Source organism: Oncorhynchus keta, chromosome 1 (assembly GCF_023373465.1).
Source record: "Oncorhynchus keta strain PuntledgeMale-10-30-2019 chromosome 1, Oket_V2, whole genome shotgun sequence".
NCBI classification, from domain to species: Eukaryota; Metazoa; Chordata; class Actinopteri; order Salmoniformes; family Salmonidae; genus Oncorhynchus; species Oncorhynchus keta.
The window spans coordinates 91,335,071-91,357,740 of NC_068421.1; the positions used below are offsets into that span (position 1 = coordinate 91,335,071).

At 43.6% G+C, this 22,670-nt stretch overlaps 2 protein-coding genes across 18 annotated transcripts; both read right to left on the bottom strand.

Annotated features, from left to right (window-relative positions):
- Positions 1-3,692: 3,692 nt before the first annotated feature.
- use1 (unconventional SNARE in the ER 1 homolog (S. cerevisiae)) lies at positions 3,693-13,671 on the bottom strand. Of its 2 annotated transcripts, none has more exons than XM_035760844.2 (8): positions 13,376-13,659; positions 12,543-12,592; positions 7,398-7,476; positions 6,769-6,918; positions 6,612-6,627; positions 6,492-6,522; positions 6,195-6,357; positions 3,693-4,728 (listed from the first exon to the last, which is right to left on the bottom strand). In XM_035760844.2, the coding sequence occupies exons 1-8, from the start codon at positions 13,475-13,477 to the stop codon at positions 4,546-4,548; spliced, it is 774 nt and encodes a 257-aa protein (XP_035616737.1). In that variant the 5' UTR covers positions 13,478-13,659; the 3' UTR covers positions 3,693-4,545. The 2 variants fall into 2 exon arrangements, with proteins under 2 accessions (XP_035616737.1, XP_035616738.1); XM_035760845.2 differs by having other exon boundaries at positions 4,589-4,728; positions 6,121-6,357; positions 13,376-13,671.
- Positions 13,672-13,971: 300 nt separating this feature from the next.
- Positions 13,972-22,670, bottom strand: LOC118374433 (uncharacterized). 16 transcript variants are annotated; one of them, XM_035760854.2, is made up of 10 exons: positions 22,499-22,666; positions 22,022-22,294; positions 21,284-21,589; positions 20,368-20,415; positions 20,178-20,234; positions 17,688-17,735; positions 17,498-17,554; positions 14,886-14,933; positions 14,696-14,752; positions 13,972-14,427 (listed from the first exon to the last, which is right to left on the bottom strand). In XM_035760854.2, exons 1-10 carry the CDS (start codon positions 22,554-22,556, stop codon positions 14,276-14,278), a joined length of 1,104 nt encoding a protein of 367 aa, XP_035616747.2. In that variant the 5' UTR covers positions 22,557-22,666; the 3' UTR covers positions 13,972-14,275. The 16 variants fall into 16 exon arrangements, with proteins under 16 accessions (XP_035616747.2, XP_035616746.2, XP_052321477.1 ...); XM_035760853.2 differs by having other exon boundaries at positions 13,972-14,430; XM_052465517.1 differs by lacking the exons at positions 14,886-14,933; positions 17,498-17,554 and having other exon boundaries at positions 22,499-22,668.

Below are 22,670 nucleotides of genomic sequence, written 5' to 3' on the forward strand. Positions count from 1 at the left end.
TTATTATTATTATTATTATATTATTTCACCAAGTTATTAATTAAAATAGGACACTTTTATATAACAATGTTTCTGTCAGAACACTAAGTTCTCGCCACTTTATTTTGAGCCCATCCCTATGGCAACTGTAGAATCTGTCTGCAGGAAGGGGGATGAGGGCCCTAGTAGGGAAGGGAGGGGCCTGGTGGGGGAGGGAGGAAGGGACCTAGTAGAGGAGGGAGGGGCCTGGTGGGGGAGGGAAGAAGGGACCTAGTAGGGGAGGGAGGGACCTAGTAGGGGAGGGAGGGGCCTGGTGGGGGAGGGAAGAAGGGACCTAGTAGGGGAGGGAGGAAGGGAGGGAGGGATGAGGGACCTAGTGGGGGAGGGAGGAAGGAAGGGATGAGGGCCCTAGTAGGGGAGGGAGGGGCCTAGTAGGGGAGGGAGGAAGGGACCTAGTAGGGGAGGGAGGGGCCTGGTGGGGGAGGGAGGAAGGGACCTGGTAGGGAAGGGAGGGACCTAGTAGGGGAGGGAGGGGCCTAGAAGGGGAGGGAGGAAGGAACCTAGTAGGGTAGGGAGGGGCCTGGTGGGGGAGGGAAGAAGGGACCTAGTAGGGGAGGGAGGACCTAGTAGGGGAGGGAGGAAGGGAGGGAGGGATGATGGACCTAGTAGGGTAGGGAGGGACCTAGTGGGGGAGGGAGGAAGGGACCTAGTAGGGGAGGGAGGACCTAGTAGGGGAGGGAGGAAGGGAGGGAGGGATGAGGGACCTAGTGGGGGAGGGAGGAAGGGATCTCGTAGGGGAGGGAGGGGCCTGGTGGGGGAGGGAGGAAGGGACCTAGTAGGAGAGGGAGGGGCCTAGTGGGGAAGGGAGGAAGGGATGAGGGACCTAGTGTGAGAGGGAGGAAGGGATCTAGTAGGGGAGGGAGGAAGGAAGGGATGAGGGCCCTCGTAGGGGAGGGAGGGGCCTGGTGGGGGAGGGAGGAAGGGACCTAGTGGTGGAGCTAAGAAGGGACATAGTGGGGGAGGGAGGGGCCTGGTGGGGGAGGGAAGAAGGGACCTATTGGGGGAGGGAGGAAGGGACCTAGTGGGGGAGGGAGGGACCTAGTGGGGGAGGGAGGAAGGGACCTAGTGGTAGAGGGAGGGACCTAGTGGGGTAGGTAGGAAGGGACCTAGTGGGGTAGGTAGGAAGGGACATAGTGGGGGAGGAAGGGACATAGTGGGGGAGGGAGGGACCTAGTGGTGGAAGGAGGGACCTAGTGGTGGAGGGAGGGACCTAGTAGGGGAGGGAGGGAGGGACCTAGTGGTGGAGGGAGGGACCTAGTGGTGGAAGGAGGGACCTAGTGGTGGAGGGAGGGACCTAGTAGGGGAGGGAGGGACCTAGTGGTGGAGGGGAGGGACCTAGTAGGGGGAGGGAGGGACCTAGTGGTGGAGGGAGGGACCTGACCTAGTGGTGGAGGGAGGGACCTAGTGGTGGAGGGAGGGACCTGGAGTGGTGGAGGGAGGGAGGGACCTAGTGGTGGAGGGAGGGAGGGACCTAGTGGTGGAGGGAGGGACCTCGTGGTGGAGGGAGGGAGGGACCTAGTGGTGGAGGGAGGGACCTAGTGGTGGAGGGAGGGACCTAGTGGTGGAGGGAGGGAGGGACCTAGTGGTGGAGGGAGGGACCTAGTGGTGGAGGGAGGGACCTAGTGGTGGGGGGAGGGAGGGAGGGACCTAGTGGTGGAGGGAGGGAGGGACCTAGTGGTGGAGGGAGGGACCTAGTGGTGGAGGGAGAGGGGGACCTAGTGGTGGAGGGAGGGAGGGACCTAGTGGTGGAGGGAGGGACCTAGTGGTGGAGGGAGGGGGACCTAGTGGTGGAGGGAGGGACCTAGTGGTGGAGGGAGGGACCTAGTGGTGGAGGGAGGGACCTAGTGGTGGAGGGAGGGACCTAGTGGTGGAGGGAGGGAGGGACCTAGTGGTGGAGGGAGGGACCTAGTGGTGGTGGGAGGGACCTAGTGGTGGAGGGAGGGACCTAGTGGTGGTGGGAGGGACCTAGTGGTGGAGGGAGGGACCTAGTGGTGGAGGGAGGGACCTAGTGGTGGTGGGAGGGACCTAGTGGTGGAGGGAGGGAGGGACCTAGTGGTGGAGGGAGGGACCTAGTGGTGGAGGGAGGGAGGGACCTAGTGGTGGAGGGAGGGACCTAGTGGTGGAGGGAGGGAGGGACCTAGTGGTGGAGGGAGGGAGGGACCTAGTGGTGGAGGGAGGGACCTAGTGGTGGAGGGAGGGACCTAGTGGTGGAGGGAGGGACCTAGTGGTGGAGGGAGGGAGGGACCTAGTGGTGGAGGGAGGGACCTAGTGGTGGAGGGAGGGAGGGACCTAGTGGTGGAGGGAGGGAGGGACCTAGTGGTGGAGGGAGGGACCTAGTGGTGGAGGGAGGGACCTGTGGTGGAGGGAGGGAGGGACCTAGTGGTGGAGGGAGGGAGGGACCTAGTGGTGGAGGGAGGGACCTAGTGGTGGAGGGAGGGACCTAGTGGTGGAGGGAGGGACCTAGTGGTGGAGGGAGGGACCTAGTGGAGGGAGGGAGGGACCTAGTGGTGGAGGGAGGGAGGGACCTAGTGGTGGAGGGAGGGACCTAGTGGTGGAGGGAGGGACCTAGTGGTGGAGGGAGGGACCTAGTGGTGGAGGGAGGGACCTAGTATTATTGCACTATAAATAAAAAGGGACTAGGACAATTTACACAATAAAACATCTTTTAAGGACTAGTGTCATAACAAGATCTCAGTTGGATGCCACCGTGATGACGTCAAGTGCCTTCATTTTGAAAATACCTCTTTTGGTCTCATGGTAGCATTACATTCCTACTCTTCTGAGAATTAAAAATAACCACCAGGAGATCCCAGAATACTACAGCCCCACAGCCATCTGCTGCAGCGAGGGCAGGGTAGGGCAGCAAGCCTGGACAAGTCAGCCAGCCCCCAGAATAGTCTCCTGTCCCAGTGACAACACCAGAGCGTTAAACACTGACACCGTGTCAGAGCCTGTGAATGACCTAATCAGTGTTTTCCCTTCTACATCTTTATTTGGGCAGCAGCCCAACCAGGCTAGGTCATCTCTCCCCCACTTTAAAGTATTTGAATATGATTGGTTTCAATTGGATATGTGGGTGTAGCTTCTTTGTGATCAGTCTACTGTATATAAAACCAAGGGGAAAACACTGCCCACAAAACATCCGTGTTTCTTTTGTGATTAACCAATGAGATTCAAGGAGGCCTGTGTTCCTAACAGTCCATTCTTCTATCTGGACTTGAGCGTGATCTGAATCCTCTACCCTGTTCTCTGAAGAGGGCACTTGGTCACCACCACCTTATGTAAGGATTCAAAAGCATGGGATTGGTGTAGGCATGGGCTAAAAATGGTTCCCAGTTCCCACCATATTTCCTTTCTCTCACCCCTTATCTTTTAATCCAGACAGCAGACTGAAGAGTACACGCCGTCTTCAAAGAGAAGGGTAATGAATTGGAATAGCAGCCCTACTCTCTCTTCCCAGGTCAAAGAGGTTGTTAGTAGCTGCTATGCAGAGATAGAGCCTGCCACCTACTGGACTGTTCACAGCTGTCCTTTCCCCTTTGCTAGCATTACAGGGCACTTGTCAAACTACTGAACATACAGCTACTTACAATGAGGCAAAGTGATCAGACTTCCTGAACAGAAAAAAATTATACATAATAACATAAAATCTCTCCAGTTAAAAACATTTAATCACACAGTTCAACACAGACCACAGTGATAAAGGAGGAAGAAATGGGTTGGGAAGTAAACACGCCTCCTTCCTAAGGGCCAATCATATTCTCAATCAGGTCACCATAATGAATCAATCACTGTCACCTATTCATGCACATCAACAATGGCCAGATTCACACTTATTACACTGAACATTAACAATGAAAACAAAAATAAACATTGATGCAAGGGATTTTTTTTAGGACCAAAGACCTTTGTCAAGTGGTTAATTAATCAAATCAGACAAAATTAGAACATCTTACTTCCTTATATAGGACAGAATGCCTTAAATCTCCACTTGTTCCAAACATACAGATGACCAATGAGATTACTGATATTGTTTGCTGTCAACCAATGGTAAGTTAATCTATGCGGTACAGACTGGGCCATGCTACTGTGTACTGCTGCCATACAGACCTCCCTGGATTGAGATGAAGGCTCTTAGTCACATCCAATCTCCATCTGATAAGACTAGGCCCATCTCACTGTCCCTCACTCGAAATAAATATCTATATATCTATATATATATATCTATCGCTAGCTATATTTGTGTGCATATTGGTTACCCATAAAGGAGCAGGAGGAAGTTACCCCCTAGACAGTGATCTAAGGTCAATTGTACATTTCATTCCATCAAATAGGATTGGAGAAGCTGGTTGAAGGATGAGCTGATGGAAGATCTGTGCTTACTGGGCAACTTCTAACCCGGTTGGAGGTACGCATACACCTAGGCCTACATGTGAATATGTACAAGCAGCGCAGCAGTTATTCTTCTATGCTCTAGGTATGTCCAGTAGGTGTGCTGCATCATCATCATCTGAGCTTGGGGAAGATCCTGATGAAGAGGATCATACTGATGAAAGTGAAGGAGACCAGGATGAGCATCAGCCACAGGGTCCAGTTGACAGACTTCTTGGTGTGCTGTTCCAAACGCTCCGACTCAACCTTCAGTTTCTCGAAGTTAGTGTCTGCCTGACGCATAGACTGGGTCAGGGTCTGAGTGAGAGAGGAGAGGAGAGAAGCAGATAACTATTAGATCAGATCCTCCTCTGTGGCTGAAGGATAGACTGGGTCAGGGTCTGAGTGAGAGAGGAGAGAAGCAGATAACTATTAGATCAGATCCTCCTCTGTGGCTGAAGGATATACTGCGTCAGGGTCTGAGTGAGAGAGGAGAGAAGCAGATAACTATTAGATCAGATCCGCTGTGGCTGAAGGATAGACTGGGTCAGGGTCAGGGAGACAGGATAACTATGAATATTTCTGCTGTGGCTGAAGGATAGACTGGGTCTGAGGGAGACAGGATCCAGATAACTAATATTTCTGCTGTGGCTGAAGGATAGACTGGGTCAGGGTCTGAGACAGGATCAGATAACTATGAATAGATCTGCTGTGGCTGAAGGAGACTGGGTCAGGGTCTAAGTGAGAGAGGAGAGAAGCAGATAACTATTAGATCAGATCCTCAACTGTTGCTGAAGGATAGACTCAGTCAGGGTCTGAGTGAGAGAGGAGAGAAGCAGATAACTATTAGATCAGATCCTCCTGTGTGGCTGAAGGATTGACTAGGTCAGGGTCTGAGAGACAGGATCATATGAATATTTCTGCTGTGGCTGAAGGATAGACTGGGTCAGGGTCAACATAGACAACATGTCTTCTGTTAAACTTTTAAGGGGCTGTCATCAAACACTTGCACTTTTCATAAGAAACTTAATTGGCCTTTGAAATGCATAGTGATGCATATTTTTTATCCAAAAATGGATTGACCCTGGAAATAATCCATCCTTCCATTTAGACTAGTGGAATTCCAGGCCTCATAGCAGCAGCTGTTAAATCATATATCCCATAAACTGTTCAAACGCTGTAGTTCTGGAATGTTTCTTATGTAATACTGCCCCCTTCTGGACGGACACCAAAACACTTTTCTATCAACCAGAATAGAAGCTCTTGCTGAATTCCAAGGCTCATATAAATTATTAAGTAAGTCATATGGAAATAGCTTCAACTTGTTTTTCCTGATAAGTGTGGTGAAATTCGCCATATTGGATACACCTGTCCAATCCTTTGAGATCTACAGGAGTGTTAGGCGGCAGCGTAGCCTAGTGGTTAGCCTAGTTACCGAAAGGTAGCCTAGTTACCGAAAGGTAGCTAGATCGAATCCCTCGAGCTGACAAGTTAAAAATCTGTTGTTCTACCCCTGAACAAGGCATTTAACCCACTGTTCCCCTGAAGGCCGTCATTGAAAATAAGAATTTGTTCTTAACTGACTTGCCTAGTTAAAAAAATAAATAATAATAATAATCAATTACCAAGTGTTAGGCGCTAAAACCCCAGGGGGATTATCCTCATTTTTCTAACTCTACAAGGGCAGAGAGAGTCTTCCTGTTGTCTGACCTGAGAATGAGGCTAAAAGGTGGAATTGTAATGCAGCATAGAAACTGTTCAGCAGAGCTTGTCTTCTTCCACACCTGGTTGTCCTGTTTGATAATGTTCTGGGCCACCAGCGTGTTGTTCTTCAGGTTACGCGCCAGGTTCAGCATGTCTTCAGCCAACTTTTCCTGTAGGTTGTGATGGTGCTGCAACACTGCATCCAGCTCGGCTGCTGACTGCCGTTCATCCAGAACCAAACCCCTTTCGAAACCAAGGGAGGGATTGGTTTTATTGATTGATTTGATTGTGGGTATAAAAAAAAAAACAGACAAATGTGAAATCGTACATTTGGTAAGTCTAGAGCAGAGTGAGAGGAAATTAGGTTTTAATGTTACCTTCTGTTTCTCAAGTCTGTTTCCAAGTTTCCTGTTTAATTACAGAGAAAATAATAACACTTTAAAATGACGCTATTGTACATTTGAATATATTAAAATAAATAAAAAACGAGTGTTTACCTTTGTTTGACAGACCCTATAAAGAAACGCAATAAAACAGTTAGCAGAAATAGCCCTTTATAAAGAAGACAGATCATGTCCATTAAAACAAACTATAACATTTTCAAAGTAAAACACAGACTATTGAGACCCATCCAACAGTATGAGGTTATCTTACAGTGCCTAACAGCTCGTTCCTCATCTCCCCTGTGCACCGGGCTTTGGTCTGCATGTGAACTGTCTTACTGGCCGGCATCCTCTCATTGGCTATGGTGGGGGTGCGTCCAGGAGCTAGGAACTGATTGGCCAGGGCTTTCTCTGTCCCCGACTATAAAAGAAGAACATAGGACAGGCAGCGTATCATTGGCTATGGTGGGGGTGCGTCCAGGAGCTAGGAACTGATTGGCCAGGGCTTTCTCTGTCCCCGACTATAAAAGAAGAACATAGGACAGGAAGCGTATCATTGGCTATGGTGGGGGTGCGTCCAGGAGCTAGGAACTGATTGGCCAGGGCTTTCTCTGTCCCCGACTATAAAAGAAGAACATAGGACAGGCAGCGTATCATTGGCTATGGTGGGGGTGCGTCCAGGAGCTAGGAACTGATTGGCCAGGGCTTTCTCTGTCCCCGACTATAAAAGAAGAACATAGGACAGGCAGCGTATCATTGGCTCAAGTGAAGAAAACATTCAAAACAAACTGGTGAGAAGAAAACATTTCTAGAATGTAATGCTAATGGCTTCAAACAGAATTTAAATCAGTTGTTTTAGCTACGTATCAGAAATTAAATCCTTGAGGGTATTATACTAACCAGTTTCTCTGCTTCTAGAAGTCCTTTCAAGAAGTCCACCTTCCGTGTGTAGTCTGTCATCACCTCTACTGTGGGTTTGCTGAAGGGAGAGATGGAAAATAATGAATTAATATTTAAAAACAACGATTGCCTCGGGAGGACATGAATTAGGCTAATACAGATCATTCGGAAAGTATTGAGTCCCTGATTCTTTACACATTTTGTTACTTAACAGCCTTATTCTAAAATGGATTAAATATTCCACACAATCGACACACAATACCCCACAATGGCAAAAGTGAAAACAGGTTGACAAATGTAGTGAAAATAAACAGAATTACCTTATTTACATAAGTATTCAGACCCTTTGCTTATGAGACTTGAAATTGATCTCAGGTGCATCCTGTTTCCATTGATCATCCTTGAGATGTTTCTACAACTTGATTGGAGTCTACCTGTGGTAAATTCAATTGATTGGACATGATTTGGAAAGGCAAACACCCGTCTATATAAGGTCCCACAGTTGACAGTGCATGTCAAAAACCAAGCCATGAGGTCGAAGGAATTGTCCGTAGAGCTCCGAGACAGGATTGTGTTGAGGCACAGATATGGGGAAGGGTACCAAAAAAATGTCTGCAGCATTGAAGGTCCTCAAGAACACAGTGAGTCATTCTTAAATGGAAGAAGTTAGGAACCACCAAGACTCTTCCTAGAGCTGGCAGCCCGGCCAAACTGAGCAATCGGGAGAGAAGAGCCTTGGTCAGGGAGGTGACGAAGAACCCAACAGTCACTCTGACAGAGCTCCAGAGTTGCTCTGTGGAGATGGGAGAATCTTCCAGAAGGACAACCATCTCTGCAGCACTCCACCCATCAGGCCTTTATGGTAGCGTGACCAGACAGAAGCCACTCCTCAGTAAAAAGGCACCTAAAGCAGGGGTTCTTGAACTTTTTCAGCCTGGGACCCAATTTAAAAATGCTGTGTTTAGGAACATATGCAACTATATGCAAATATTGGTACATATAATTTCCCTTATGCCTAAAACAAATGCAATATAGACAAAAACAAATAACGAAATTAGAATAGTCATATAAATAGTTTATGTTCCCCCATTAAATACTCTGACATATCTGTCGAGGTTGGAACTGTCGCTGTTAAAATACAATAAATCTTTTTCATTCTGAACTGGAACAAACTGATTGATCACATCACACAGATGCAGGCTCTTTGATGCAACACTAAGCAACAGTACAGATACAAAAAATGACCAGGCCTACTGTACCCCTTACTGTAGAAATGACCAGGCCTACTGTACCCCTTACTGTAGAAATGATCAGGCCTACTGTACCCCTTACTGTAGAAATGATCAGGCCTACTGTACCCCTTACTGTAGAAATGATCAGGCCTACTGTACCCCTTACTGTAGAAATGATCAGGCCTACTGTACCCCTTACTGTAGAAATGATCAGGCCTACTGTACCCCTTACTGTAGAAATGATCAGGCCTACTGTACCCCTTACTGTAGAAATGATCAGGCCTACTGTACCCCTTACTGTAGAAATGATCAGGCCTACTGTACCCCTTACTGTAGAAATGATCAGGCCTACTGTACCCCTTACTGTAGAAATGATCAGGCCTACTGTACCCCTTACTGTAGAAATGATCAGGCCTACTGTACCCCTTACTGTAGAAATGATCAGGCCTACTGTACCCCTTACTGTAGAAATGATCAGGCCTACTGTACCCCTTACTGTAGAAATGATCTGGCCTACTGTACCCCTTACTGTAGAAATGATCTGGCCTACTGTACCCCTTACTGTAGAAATGATCTGGCCTACTGTACCCCTTACTGTAGAAATGATCTGGCCTACTGTACCCCTTACTGTAGAAATGATCTGGCCTACTGTACCCCTTACTGTAGAAATGATCAGGCCTACTGTACCCCTTACTGTAGAAATGATCAGGCCTACTGTACCCCTTACTGTAGAAATGATCAGGCCTACTGTACCTCTTACTGTAGAAATTATTGTCAAAGGAAAGTCTAGGTTGGAACTGTTGCTGTTAAAATAGAAATCATAGTTTTTAATTCTGAACTGGAATTAACTGATTGATCCAGGCTGAATTCCAGCCGGACCTGAGTCCCATAGGGCGGCGCACAATTATCCCAGCGTCGTCTGGGTTTGGCCGGGGTAGGCAGTCACTGTAAATAAGTATTTGTTCTTAACGGACTTGTTGCCTAGTTAAATAAAAAAGGTTCAATTGAAATAAATACAAATATTTCAAAAAACAAAATCACATGGATGTAGATCAGAAAACAAAAACACACACTCTCCTAATGAGAGTGTGTGGCTGGTTGAAGTTGTCAACATGCATGTCTCTTCTGGGATCTGTTTTTGACAGTACAACACTGCTCAGCATTGAGACGGTTTCTGTACTTGTTTTTTTATTAAGTAATGCAGAGTTGAGAACCGACTGACTGACATAGATATGTGGGGCTGTACTGGACCAGGACATTACTGGTTTCTCAGTTAGGCAGGTGACTGCTTCATGCTGTAGATGAGCAACCCAGAACTGTGTGTGTTTGCCTCAAAAATAATAAAAATTACAACTTGTATTTTAACAACGGGTCCAACCTAGACATCTTTCAACAATAATTTCTACAGTAAAATGTAACTAGTTAGCTGACATTCACCAAAGCTATTAGCTGTGTACAAGGCCAGGGGATTGTTTGGAAGAGAAACTCACATATACTACTATGAGATAGTACTTCCCTATTTCTGCTGATTATCACCTGTTTTAAAATGACAACAATTCCTTTCTAGCCGACTTACTTTTCCACGGTTGAAGCACTGTTTCCTGTTGCACTCTTGCCCTGTTCTGAAATAATTCCCTGGGTTTACCATCATGCTGTGGATGTGTCGTTACGTTACATGAATTTGTTCGTTTTGATTAACTCGTTACTAAGCACTTCCCCGCAACAACAACAAAAAACACATTGAGGGAGCTCCTCGTTATTTCTCAAAGTTTGTATGAAAGAGAAACTCATCGATGTATTGGTGTTTCATGACGATTGAGCTCAGTCAGAACTTGTTGCTAGCATGAGTTTATTTGGTGACGTCGGTGAGTGGGAATGACAAGTCCGTGGCTGACAGCGCATCATCTGCTGCTGAACCACAGTGCTGCAGCACGTGTCACCGAGGGATCTTAAAAATAAAATTAAAAAAAACTCCTGAAAAAAAGATCCGGTAAACCACGAAGCACACGGGCATCTCCTTCTCCCACTCGCGCAGCTGCCAAACTGAACAGAGACCTCTGCTAAGCAGAGCGCGCACTGAACAGAGACCTCTGCTATAAGCAGAGAGCGCACTGAACAGAGACCTCTGCTATAAGCAGAGAGCGCACTGAACAGAGACCTCTGCTATAAGCAGAGAGCGCACTGAACAGAGACCTCTGCTAAGCAGAGAGCGCACTGAACAGAGACCTCTGCTAAGCAGAGAGCGCACTGAACAGAGACCTCTGCTAAGCAGAGAGCGCACTGAACAGAGACCTCTGCTATAAGCAGAGAGCGCACTGAACAGAGACCTCTGGTATAAGCAGAGAGCGCACTGAACAGAGACCTCTGCTATGAGCAGAGAGCGCACTGAACAGAGACCTCTGCTATAAGCAGAGAGCGCACTGAACAGAGACCTCTGCTATAAGCAGAGAGCGCACTGAACAGAGACCTCTGCTAAGCAGAGAGCGCACTGAACAGAGACCTCTGCTAAGCAGAGAGCGCACTGAACAGAGACCTCTGCTAAGCAGAGAGCGCACTGAACAGAGACCTCTGCTAAGCAGAGAGCGCACTGAACAGAGACCTCTGCTAAGCAGAGCGCGCACTGAACAGAGACCTCTGCTAAGCAGAGCGCGCACTGAACAGAGACCTCTGCTAAGCAGAGCGCGCACTGAACAGAGACCTCTGCTAAGCAGAGCGCGCACTGAACAGAGACCTCTGCTAAGCAGAGCGCGCACTGAACAGAGACCTCTGCTAAGCAGAGCGCGCACTGAACAGAGACCTCTGCTAAGCAGAGCGCGCACTGAACAGAGACCTCTGCTAAGCAGAGCGCGCACTGAACAGAGACCACAGTTTCACTTGGCCAAATCAATTCCAGTAATTCATCAAATAATTATACATTTACCTTGACACTTTGCGACCCATACTTTAAGAAATGCTGGCCTAAAGGACTCTCAGACAATGAGAAACAAGATTATATTCTCTGGTCTGATGAAAGCAAGAGGGAACTCTTTGGCATGAATGCCAAGTGTCACATCAGGAGGGAACATGGCATCATCCCTACAGTGAAGCATGGTGCTGGCGGAGTCATACTGCGGGGATGTTTTCAGCCGCAGACAAGTCAGGATCGACAGAAAGATGAATGGAGAAAAGTACAGAAAGATCCTTTATGAAAACCTGCTTCTGAGGGCTCAGGACCTGAGACTGGCGCAAAGTTTCATCTTCCAACAGGACAACGACCCTAATCATACAGTCAAGACAGAGAGACCCTTTATGAAAACCTTTGGGACAAGTCTCTGAATGTCCTTGAGTTGCCCAGCCAGAGCCCAGACTTGAACCCAATCGAACATATCTGGCAAAGACCTGAAAATAGCTGTGCAGCGAAGCTCCCCTGACAGAGCTTGAGAGGATCTGCAGAGAAGAATGGGAGAAACTCCCACAATTCTGGTGTCCCAATTTTTATTTGTGTAATTAGCAGAAAATTCTTAACCTGTTTTTGCTTTGTCATTATTTGAACACTGTGTAGATTGAGTGTGGGGGAAAAAAACAATTTAATCAATTTTAGAATAAGGCAGTAACGTAACAAAATGTGAAAAAGTCAAGGGGCCTGAATACTTTCAGAATGCACTATAAGTTAAATGCAGCTCCCTTCAAGTACAAGCGTATCAATAATATATTTTTAAAAAAATCATAAATCTGCATTATCATTATAGCAGTTTATCTGACCGCTTGATTGTGGTGAAAGTATCACCTTTATATAAAATCTGAAACAATAAATCCATGTAAGATTTAGTTGAGAAAGGAGATTTGTTAGGTAAGTATTTAATAAGTGCAAAGTCTGGCATTGCCCTGTTTTAAGAATGTTACTCATAGGTAAAAGGCCTCAGCTTAGATATACCTTGGACTTTTCCTCAAAGCCACCAACATCTCTTCAAGTGCACCAACATACTAGAAGAGAAAGAGCAAAAGTCAAGACCTACAGTTTGGTAGAGTCATAATAGGGATGGCATTTAGAGAGACGACTATTTCAAAGCTTCTTAAAAGCATGGGAACACAGTTTGAGCAGCTATGCAGAAAACAACTAGTAAGCAAACGAGAAAAAAAAAATATATATATATATATATATATGTTTTGCAAACGATGACAAAGGCAGACTATTGGGGGGGGGGTGTATCTGTTAGCGGTAACGTTAACTAGTTAGGCTTTTCTGGGGGGGGGGTCAGCTGTAACGTTAGCTAGTTGCCATCAAAACATGACTGATTGGAAGGCCTGAATGTAATCTTCTAGCGAACACAAACAGATACAATTTAACCTGGGAAAATAAATGTAGCTCATAACTACTGTAGTTAGTGACACAGCCTTGTCAGATTATCTAACGTTAGTTTGCCAACTAAACCTAGGTGTGAGATGATGATCATGGCTAGCTGTCGTATATAGATTATAGCTAATTTTATAATATAAAATGGTGTAAATAAGTAATGTGCGCTTGCATTAGCTAATACTGTTAACTACTACGACGAGCTACTGATTTGCTAGAAAATACAGTCAGTTGTAGTATAGTTAACCAACTTGCTCGTTCCAAGCTGCTGGCGACGTGGCTATCTAGCATGCTAACCCACTGACAAGCTAACGCAACGTTAGCAGACACTGTCAACATCATTTGACAGGACATTCGTTTCTCATCGACTGCGTTTGATGAAGGTTGCATTGGTCAACGTCTAAATGTCTTACCTTTTCCAACCTCCATTCCGTTTCCACTCGCTTCTCTGAAGCTATAGATTCGCAGCGGGACAATAATCGGATAAAATTGATTTCTAATCTAGACGAAGCCATGTTTGAAAATGACAAGGTGTCGCAACGATTTTCCGGAAGTAGTACCGTTTCCACTAGTTACCACATCTATATCGGAAACATTAATTAAAGTAAAAAATAAATTAAAAATGTAAGTTTACGGTTAGACATAAGGTTAACAGAGGGGTTTGGGTTTAACATATTTTAATCATTGAAATTAATGCTCTTCTGTGGATTTTTTTAAATGGCGATTTACGAGGATAAATTGTAGACATAGGCGGGGTTTATGAGTTTGTGTCTGTGGTAACTAGTGACGACCATTACAAAACCCCAGAAAAAAAGTTCCACATTTAACCACGTTATGTCTTTAAAATAAAATCGAGAATATTTTGAGAAAAATTCGATCAAATATATTTACAATTACAATTTATAAATCAAAATGTATTGACAACATTGTAATATATAACACATTGGTCTGTTTTACAAGAGAAACACAGTATACAGGCTGGCCTAAATAAACAGAAAAATCACAAAAATCCTGTTTCTCAAGAGGTTTATTATGAACATATAATATGAATCAAACAGTATGCTTTATGTTAGTTACAATGTTTCTGGTTGACTGTTCTTCTTTGGCATTTTCCCAGTACATTATTATTTGTAGGATATATGTTTGCTTTAATTTTAATAGCTAGCTAAAAAAAAAGATTTATACAGCAGGCATTACATGGGGAGATCAGATTCAGTATACATTACTTTTGAGTTGTTATAGGAAGTTGCACGTTTAACACATAGGACAAAACAAAAACTTGAGAACATAAAATGAAGCTGATGTCATGGTGGTCAGCAGCCATCAGGATGGTTCTCGGGACCACTGGAGGGTGACTTGCGTTTACTCCGTTTGATCAGGCGAACCAGGAAGCAGAGAATGGATAGGAATCCCACTGTGGAGCCCAGTGCAACCATGGCCGTGGTGGTGGAGCTGGAGGCCTCCACTGCTGGAGAACATAGTCAAACCATCATCACACTGATGAAGAGGTGGAAACTCAACCAACCCTTTGTCAAATTGTCTTTACTCAACACCATGTAGATCACTGGTCTTTCATTGAGTTTGAAAAGTCATGCATGATATATGAATAAGTAGCCTAATATTTACTTTAGTGATAAGTAGAATGTATTACTATCATTTTTAATGGCATTCAGACCTCAATCTCATCCATTAAATATACTGTAGAACTGCCTGCTCAGATTTATATATCTCACCTTGACCTTTGCCTTCTGTACTGACAGGCGCTGACGTTTGTGTTTCCATCTGTTCAGCTGACAAAGGAATATCAGTACAGTAAAAAAATAAGTAGAAAAAAATATTCTATTAGTTTTATCTTCAGTTTGAAATGTGGAGACGCCCAAAAGATGACGTTCAATTCTATTACATTTTATATAACATACTCACGAGACATGGCAGTGCTTCTGGGATCATTATAGTCATTACCAGCATCACCTGATAACAACAAATCAACACAGTCAAACCATCATCACACTGATGAAGAGGTGGAAACTCAACCAACCCTTTGTCAAATTGTCTTTACTCAACACCATGTAGATCACTGGTCTTTCATTGAGTTTGAAAAGGCATGCATGCTACATGAATAAGTAGCCTAATATTTACTTTAGTGATGAGTAGAATGTATTACTATAATTTTAAATGGCATTCAGACCTCAATCTCATCCATTAAATATCGAACTTCGTGCTCAGATTGATCTTTGTATCTCACATTGACCTCCGACAACATTATTTAACATTTCTGCATTTACATTTTAGTAATTTAGCAGAAGCTCTTATCCAGAGCTACTTACAGTAGTGAGGGCATATATTTTTATGCTTTTCATACTGAGTTTTTCGTACTTTGTCATACTTTTTGATACTGAGTACTTGAACTCGCGCAGGGTTCAAAACAGCTGTGAACTCGGAATGGGAAATCTCTGACTTCTGAAGACAACTGGTATCTCAGAAGAAACCAGATTCCGACTGGGAACTTTTTTCTTTTAACGATAATCCATCTCGGAATTCCAAGCTCGGAAGTCAGGCCTCTTTCTAGAGATGTGACTTTCAGACCTGAACATGACTGAGTTGTCATGAAAGTGTAACAGTATAACTTTAAACCGTCGCCTCGCCCCGACCCGGGTGCGAACCAGGGACCCTCTGCACACATCAACAACAGTTACCCACGAAGCATCGTTACCCATCGCTCTACAAAAGCCACGGCCCTTGCAGATCAAGGGGAACTACTACTTCAAGGTCTCAGAGCAAGTGGCGTCGTCGATTGAAACGCTATTTAATCGCGGACCACCGCTAACTAACTAGCCGTTTCACATCCGTTACAAAAGCCCCATCGGAACTCTAAAATCTCTGACTTCCTACTTCACTGCCTTCAAGACAACTGGGAAATCCCCCCCCCAAAAACAGGTCAAATCATGACATCAGTGATCTTCAGGTCGGAAAGTAGGAACACTAGAAAGATGCCCGGAGTTTCCGACTTGGAATTCCAAGCTCATATTTATCAGAGTTACCAGTTGTCTTGAACCCACTGAAGTCAGAAGTTGGAGATATTTGTGTTCCCAGTTCCCAGTTGCTTTGAATGCAGCAAAGGTCAAACCATCATCAAAGTTGCCACGTTCAAAACAACTGGGAAATGGGAACTCAGAACTCTCTGACTTTAGTGCCTTCAAAACAACTGGGAACTCAGGCATGTTTCTAGAGCTCCCCTTGTCAAATTGGCTTTACTCAACACCATGTAGATCACTGGTCTTCCAATGAGTTTGAAAAGTCATGCATGCTACATGAATAAGTAGCCTAATATTTGTAATGGTCCAGGTTACAAAGTGGCTCAGTGACTCGTGTTTGCATCTCAATGTGAAAAAAACTGTTTGCATGTTCTTCACAAAGAGGGCAACAAATGCTACTGAGCCAGATGTCTATGTGTCAGGGGAGAAGCTCCAGGTGGTATCCGATTTTAAGTACCTTGGCATCATACTTGATTCCAACCTCTCTTTTAAAAAGCATGTGAAAAAGGTCATTCAAATAACTAAATTCAATCTAGCTCATTTCCGATTTATACGAAATTGTTTGACTACAGAGGTATCAAAACTGTACTTCAAATCTATGATACTCCCCCACTTAACATACTGCTTGACTAGTTGGGCCCAAGCTTGCTGTACAACATTAAAACCTATTCAGTCTGTCTACAAACAGGCTCTCAAAGTGCTTGATAGGAAGCCCAATAGCCATCATCATTGTCACATCCTTAGAAAACATGAGTTCTTGAGTTGGGAAAATCTTGTGCAATACACCGACGCATGTCTTGTATTCAAGATCCTTAATGGCCTGGCTCCCCCTCCACTCAATATTTTTGTTACACAGAAAACCCAGACATATGGCAGCAGATCCACAAGGTCTGCCATGAGAGGTGACTGTATAGTTCCCCTAAGGAAAAGCACCTTTAGTAAATCTGCATTCTCTGTGAGAGCTTCCCATGTCTGGAATACACTGCCATCAGACACACATAACTGCACCACATATCACACTTTCAAAAAGTGAAGACATGGCTAAAGGTCAATCAGATTTGTGAACATGGTCCCTAGCTGTGTGTTGCCGCTTTCCATGTTGTCTGTAGCTTGTGAGGTATGGAAACACTTTGTTGCTTTTATGAATTTTGTCTTGCTGCTTTTTGTTCTATGTTGCTCTGTCTGTATGCTATGTCTTGCTTGTCCTATGTTGCTATGTTGCTATGTCTATGGTGCTATTGTCTATATTGTCATTGTTTTTAATAACCTGCCCAGGGACTGCGGTTGAAAATTAGCCGGCTGGCTAAAACCGGCACTTTTACTGAAACGTTGATTAATGTGCACTGTCCCTGTAAAAATAAAATAAACTAAACTAAAAAAAACTAAAATTTACTTGAGTGATAAGTAGAATGTATTACTATCATTTTAAATGGCATTCAGACCTCAATCTCATCCATGAAATATACTGTAGAACTGCCTGCTCAGATTGATCTATCTCACCTTGACCTTTGCCTTCTGTACTGACAGGTTCTGATGTTTGTGTTTCCATCTGTTCAGCTGACAAAGGAATATCAGTACAGTAAAAAAAGAAGTAGAAAAAAATATTATATTAGTTTTATCTTCAGTCTGAAATGTGGAGACGCCCAAAAGATGACGTTCAATTCTATTACATTTTATATAACATACTCACGAGACATGGCAGTGCTTCTGGGATCATTATAGTCATCACCAGCATCACCTGATAACAACAAATCAACACAGTCAAACCATCATCACACTGATGAAGAGGTGGAAACTCAACCAACCCTTTGTCAAATTGTCTTTACTCAACACCATGTAGATCACTGGTCTTTCATTGAGTTTGAAAAGTCATGCATGATATATGAATAAGTAGCCTAATATTTACTCAACACCATGTAGATCACTGGTCTTTCATTGAGTTTGAAAAGGCATGCATGCTATATGAATAAGTAGCCTAATATTTACTTTAGTGATGAGTAGAATGTATTACTATCATTTTTAATGGCATTCTAACCTCAATCTCATCCATTAAATATAGAACTTCATGCTCAGATTGATCTTTGTATCTCACATTGACCTCCGACAACATTATTTTACATTTCTGCATTTACATTTTAGTCATTTAGCAGAAGCTCTTATCCAGAGCGACTTACAGTAGTTAGGAAATACATTTTCTTACTTCTTTATACTGAGCAGGCAGTATTTAACGGATGAGATTGAGGTCTGGATGCCATTTAAAATTATAGTAATACATTCTACTTATCACTAAAATAGATATTAGGCTACTTATTAATAAACCATGCATAACTTTGAAAAGTAAATTAAAAACCAGTGATCTACATGGTGTAGAGTAGTGCCAATTTGACAAGGGGTTGGTTGATTTTCCATCTCTAAATCAGTAGATGCTTTCAAGAAAACTGGGAAATCAACAAAAAAACTAAGTTAAATCACGACGTCCGTGATCTTCAGGTCGCAACGTTGGAACTCCAGAAAGATGGTAGAGTTTCAGACTCGGAATTTCGAGCTCGTATTCTTCAGAGTTACCAGTTGTCTTGAACCTACTGAAGTCAGAAGTTGGAGATATCTGTGTTCCCAGTTCCCAGTTGCATTGAATGCAGCAACAGTCAAACCATCATCAAAGTTGCCACATTCAAAACAACTGGGAACTCGGAACTCAGAACTCTCTGACTTTAGTGCCTTCAAAACAACTGGGAACTCTGGAAAAAAAATGAGCTCCGACTGGGAAAAATAGTTTTGAACGGTCATCCAACTCAGAAACTCAGGCATGTTTCTAGAGCTCCCCTTGTCAAATTGGCTTTACTCAACACCATGTAGATCACTGGTCTTCCAATGAGTTTGAAAAGTCATGCATGCTACATGAATAAGTAGCCTAATATTTACTTTAGTGATAAGTAGAATGTATTACTATAATTTTAAATGGCATTCAGACCTCAATCTCATCCATTAAATATAGAACTTCGTGCTCAGATTGATCTTTGTATCTCACATTGACCTCCGACAACATTATTTAACATTTCTGCATTTACATTTTAGTCATTTAGCAGAAGCTCTTATCCAGAGCTACTTACAGTAGTGAGGGCATATATTTTTGTGCTTTTCATACTGAGTTTTTGGTACTTTGTCATACTTTTTGATACTGAGTACTTGAACTCGCGCAGGGTTCAAAACAGCTGTGAACTCGGAATGGGAAATCTCTGACTTCTGAAGACAACTGGTATCTCAGAAGAAACCAGATTCCGACTGGGAACTTTTTTCTTTTAATGATAATCCATCTCGGAATTCCAAGCTCGGAAGTCAGGCCTCTTTCTAGAGATGTGACTTTCAGACCTGAACATGACTGAGTTGTCATGAAAGTGTAACAGTATAACTTTAAACCGTCCCCTCGCCCCGACCCGGGTGCGAACCAGGGACCCTCTGCACACATCAACAACAGTTACCCACGAAGCATCGTTACCCATCGCTCTACAAAAGCCACGGCCCTTGCAGATCAAGGGGAACTACTACTTCAAGGTCTCAGAGCAAGTGGCGTCGCCGATTGAAACGCTATTTTATCACGGACCAACGCTAACTAACTAGCCGTTTCACATCCGTTACAAAAGCCCCATCGGAACTCTAAAATCTCTGACTTCCTACTTCACTGCCTTCAAGACAACTGGGAAATCCCCCCCAAAAAACAGGTCAAATCATGACGTCAGTGATCTTCAGGTCGGAAAGTAGGAACACTAGAAAGATGCCCGGAGTTTCCGACTTGGAATTCCAAGCTCATATTTATCAGAGTTACCAGTTGTCTTGAACCCACTGAAGTCAGAAGTTGGAGATATTTGTGTTCCCAGTTCCCAGTTGCTTTGAATGCAGCAAAGGTCAAACCATCATCAAAGTTGCCACGTTCAAAACAACTGGGAACTGGGAACTCAGAACTCTCTGACTTTAGTGCCTTCAAAACAACTGGGAACTCAGGCATGTTTCTCGAGCTCCCCTTGTCAAATTGGCTTTACTCAACACCATATAGATCACTGGTCTTCCAATGAGTTTGAAAAGTCATGCATGCTACATGAATAAGTAGCCTAATATTTACTTGAGTGATAAGTAGAATGTATTACTATCATTTTAAATGGCTGCTCAGATTGATCTTACTCACCTTGACCTTTGCCTTCTGTACTGACAGGTTCTGATGTTTGTGTTTCCATCTGTTCAGCTGACAAAGGAATATCAGTACAGTAAAAAAAGAAGTAGAAAAAAATATTCTATTAGTTTTATCTTCAGTCTGAAATGTGGAGACGCCCAAAAGATGACGTTCAATTCTATTACATTTTATATAACATACTCACGAGACATGGCAGTGCTTCTGGGATCATTATAGTCATCACCAGCATCACCTGATAACAACAAATCAATCAATCAGTCATCACACTAATGAAGAGGTGGAAACTCATTTTGAATGGCATTCAGACGTCAATCTCATTCATTAAATAAAGAACTGCCTGCTCAGATTGATCTACGTATCTCACATTGATTTTCACCTTCCTTATTTTAAATATCTGCATTTACATTTTAGTCATTTAGCAGAAGCTCTTATCCAGAGCGACTTACAGTAGTTAGGAAATACATTTTCTTACTTTTTATACTGAGCGGGCAGTATTTAATGGATGAGATTGAGGTCTGAATGCCATTTCAAATTATAGTAATACATTCGACTTATCACTAAAGTAAATATTAGGCTACTTATTCATATAGCATGCATGACTTTTCAAACGCAAACTCTACTAACATAGAGCCTACTAACATAGAGCCTACTAACATAGAACATACTAACATTCAGCCTACTAACATAGAGTCTACTAACATAGAACCTACTAACATAGAACCTACTAACATAAGAGTCTACTAACATAGAGTCTACTAACATAGAGCCTACTAACATAGAGTCTACTAACATAGAGCTTACTAACATTCAGCCTAATAACAAAGTCAACTAACATAGAGACTACTAACATAGAGTCAACTCACATAGAACCTGCTAACATAGAGTCTACTAACATAGAGCCTACTAACATAGAGCTTACTAACATTCAGCCTACTAACATAGAGCTTACTAACATTCAGCCTACTAACATAGAGCAAACAATCATAGAGTTAACTAACATAGAGTCTACTAACATAAAGCTGACTAACACAGAACCGACTAACATAGAGTCTACTGTATTAAATATACTGTATGAAATACCTCAAATTGAAACAACTTACCCTGGAAATATATGGCAAGACGAGCCTTTTCAGTAAAGCTGTTAGGGCCAATAGTAAGATTGGTTTCACACTGATAATCTGTTTTGCTAGTGCCCATCTGATCCTTAGAAGACCACGTATGATCACAAAATCTGTCATCATTACAGTTTTTGGAGTGTTCTGTTTCAAGCCTCTCAAGGTGCGAGAGAAGCATCTCAACGGTGTCATAATCTCCGTGGTAAACGTTTGTCAGTGTGCATTTCACCTTAAAAGGTTGACCAGAGACAGGGTTCTCTGGCACTGTGGACAGGACAGGCACCGGGAAAGCTAGAGGAGTAGAGATCATGATAGATATCAGTTAAGGAGCATAGAGAATAGAGTATTTTAGCAGGTAGAGAAGAGAGTATCTGAGCCGATATGTAATCATTAAGGGGTAGAGAAGCTGACTTTGAAACCCATTGACCGACATAAATGATCCCAGGTCAGTAAACTTACAGGGGTAGAGAAGCTGACTTTGAAACCCATTGACCGACATAAATGATCCCAGGTCAGTAAACTTACAGGGGTAGAGAAGCTGACTTTGAAACCCATTGACCTACATAAATGATCCCAGGTCAGTAAACTTACAGGGGTAGAGAAGCTGACTTTGAAACCCATTGACCGACATAAATGATCCCAGGTCAGTAAACTTACAGGGGTAGAGAAGCTGACTTTGAAACCCATTGACCTACATAAATGATCCCAGGTCAGTAAACTTACAGTAAACTCTGAGCTGGATTGTTTCCTTCTTCTGTTTCCTACATTTTTCTGCTGTGCAGGTATACTTTCCCTCGTGATTCGGGTGTACAGCTGCAATATGGAGATAACTTCTGTTTTTTGTGGTATTCTGAGTGACATCGCTCTCGTCTAGTATCATCCAGTGTGGTTTGCCTTGGGTGCAGGTTGTCTCACAGATCAACGTCACAGCATCTCCCACCTTGACAACGGGGTTGGCTGGGCTAACAGTGATCTCTTTAGCACAGAGTGCAGGATCTAAATAAAAGTTATAACCGGCAACAGTAAATGACATGGTGTTTTGAATATGGAGTTTTTTTTTTTTTTTTACAGTCTTATAGATATCTTTGTTTTACAAAAATCTTAAATTAGTTACTTCAAACTTTTTTCAACTGTCAACAATAAATATTACATTATTGTTAATACATGTATTTAAGAAAAAGTAGAATGGAGGATGGGTACCTCTAAGAGCCAGCAGAAGGTAGCAGAGTAAACAGTGATAGGATTGCAGGTACTCCATTGTCCTCTTCAGTAGTCTCCTGTGACTGTAGTCTGCAAGAGCTCCAGTGGAACTGACGACTGAGATGAGGGGGAATTCACGTCAGTTCATACACTCTACAGCAGGCCAGGCAGT

Bases quoted from the DNA above. Each gene is read 5' to 3' on its own strand.
- use1 (XM_035760844.2), bottom strand. From the start codon at position 13,477: ATGGCTTCGTCTAGATTAGAAATCAATTTTATCCGATTATTGTCCCGC. The intron at 7,477-12,542 runs GTATATCTAAGC...CTCTCCCTTCAG, and splicing joins GCTTTGAGGAAAAGTCCAAG to CAAACCCACAGTAGAGGTGA. The intron at 6,358-6,491 runs GTAACATTAAAA...TGGTTTCGAAAG, and splicing joins ACAGACTTGAGAAACAGAAG to GGGTTTGGTTCTGGATGAAC.
- LOC118374433 (XM_035760853.2), bottom strand. From the start codon at position 22,556: ATGGAGTACCTGCAATCCTATCACTGTTTACTCTGCTACCTTCTGCTG. The intron at 22,295-22,498 runs GTACCCATCCTC...ACTTTTATTTAG, and splicing joins CCTTCTGCTGGCTCTTAGAG to ATCCTGCACTCTGTGCTAAA. The intron at 20,235-20,367 runs GTGAGTATGTTA...TTCCTTTGTCAG, and splicing joins CAGAAGCACTGCCATGTCTC to CTGAACAGATGGAAACACAA.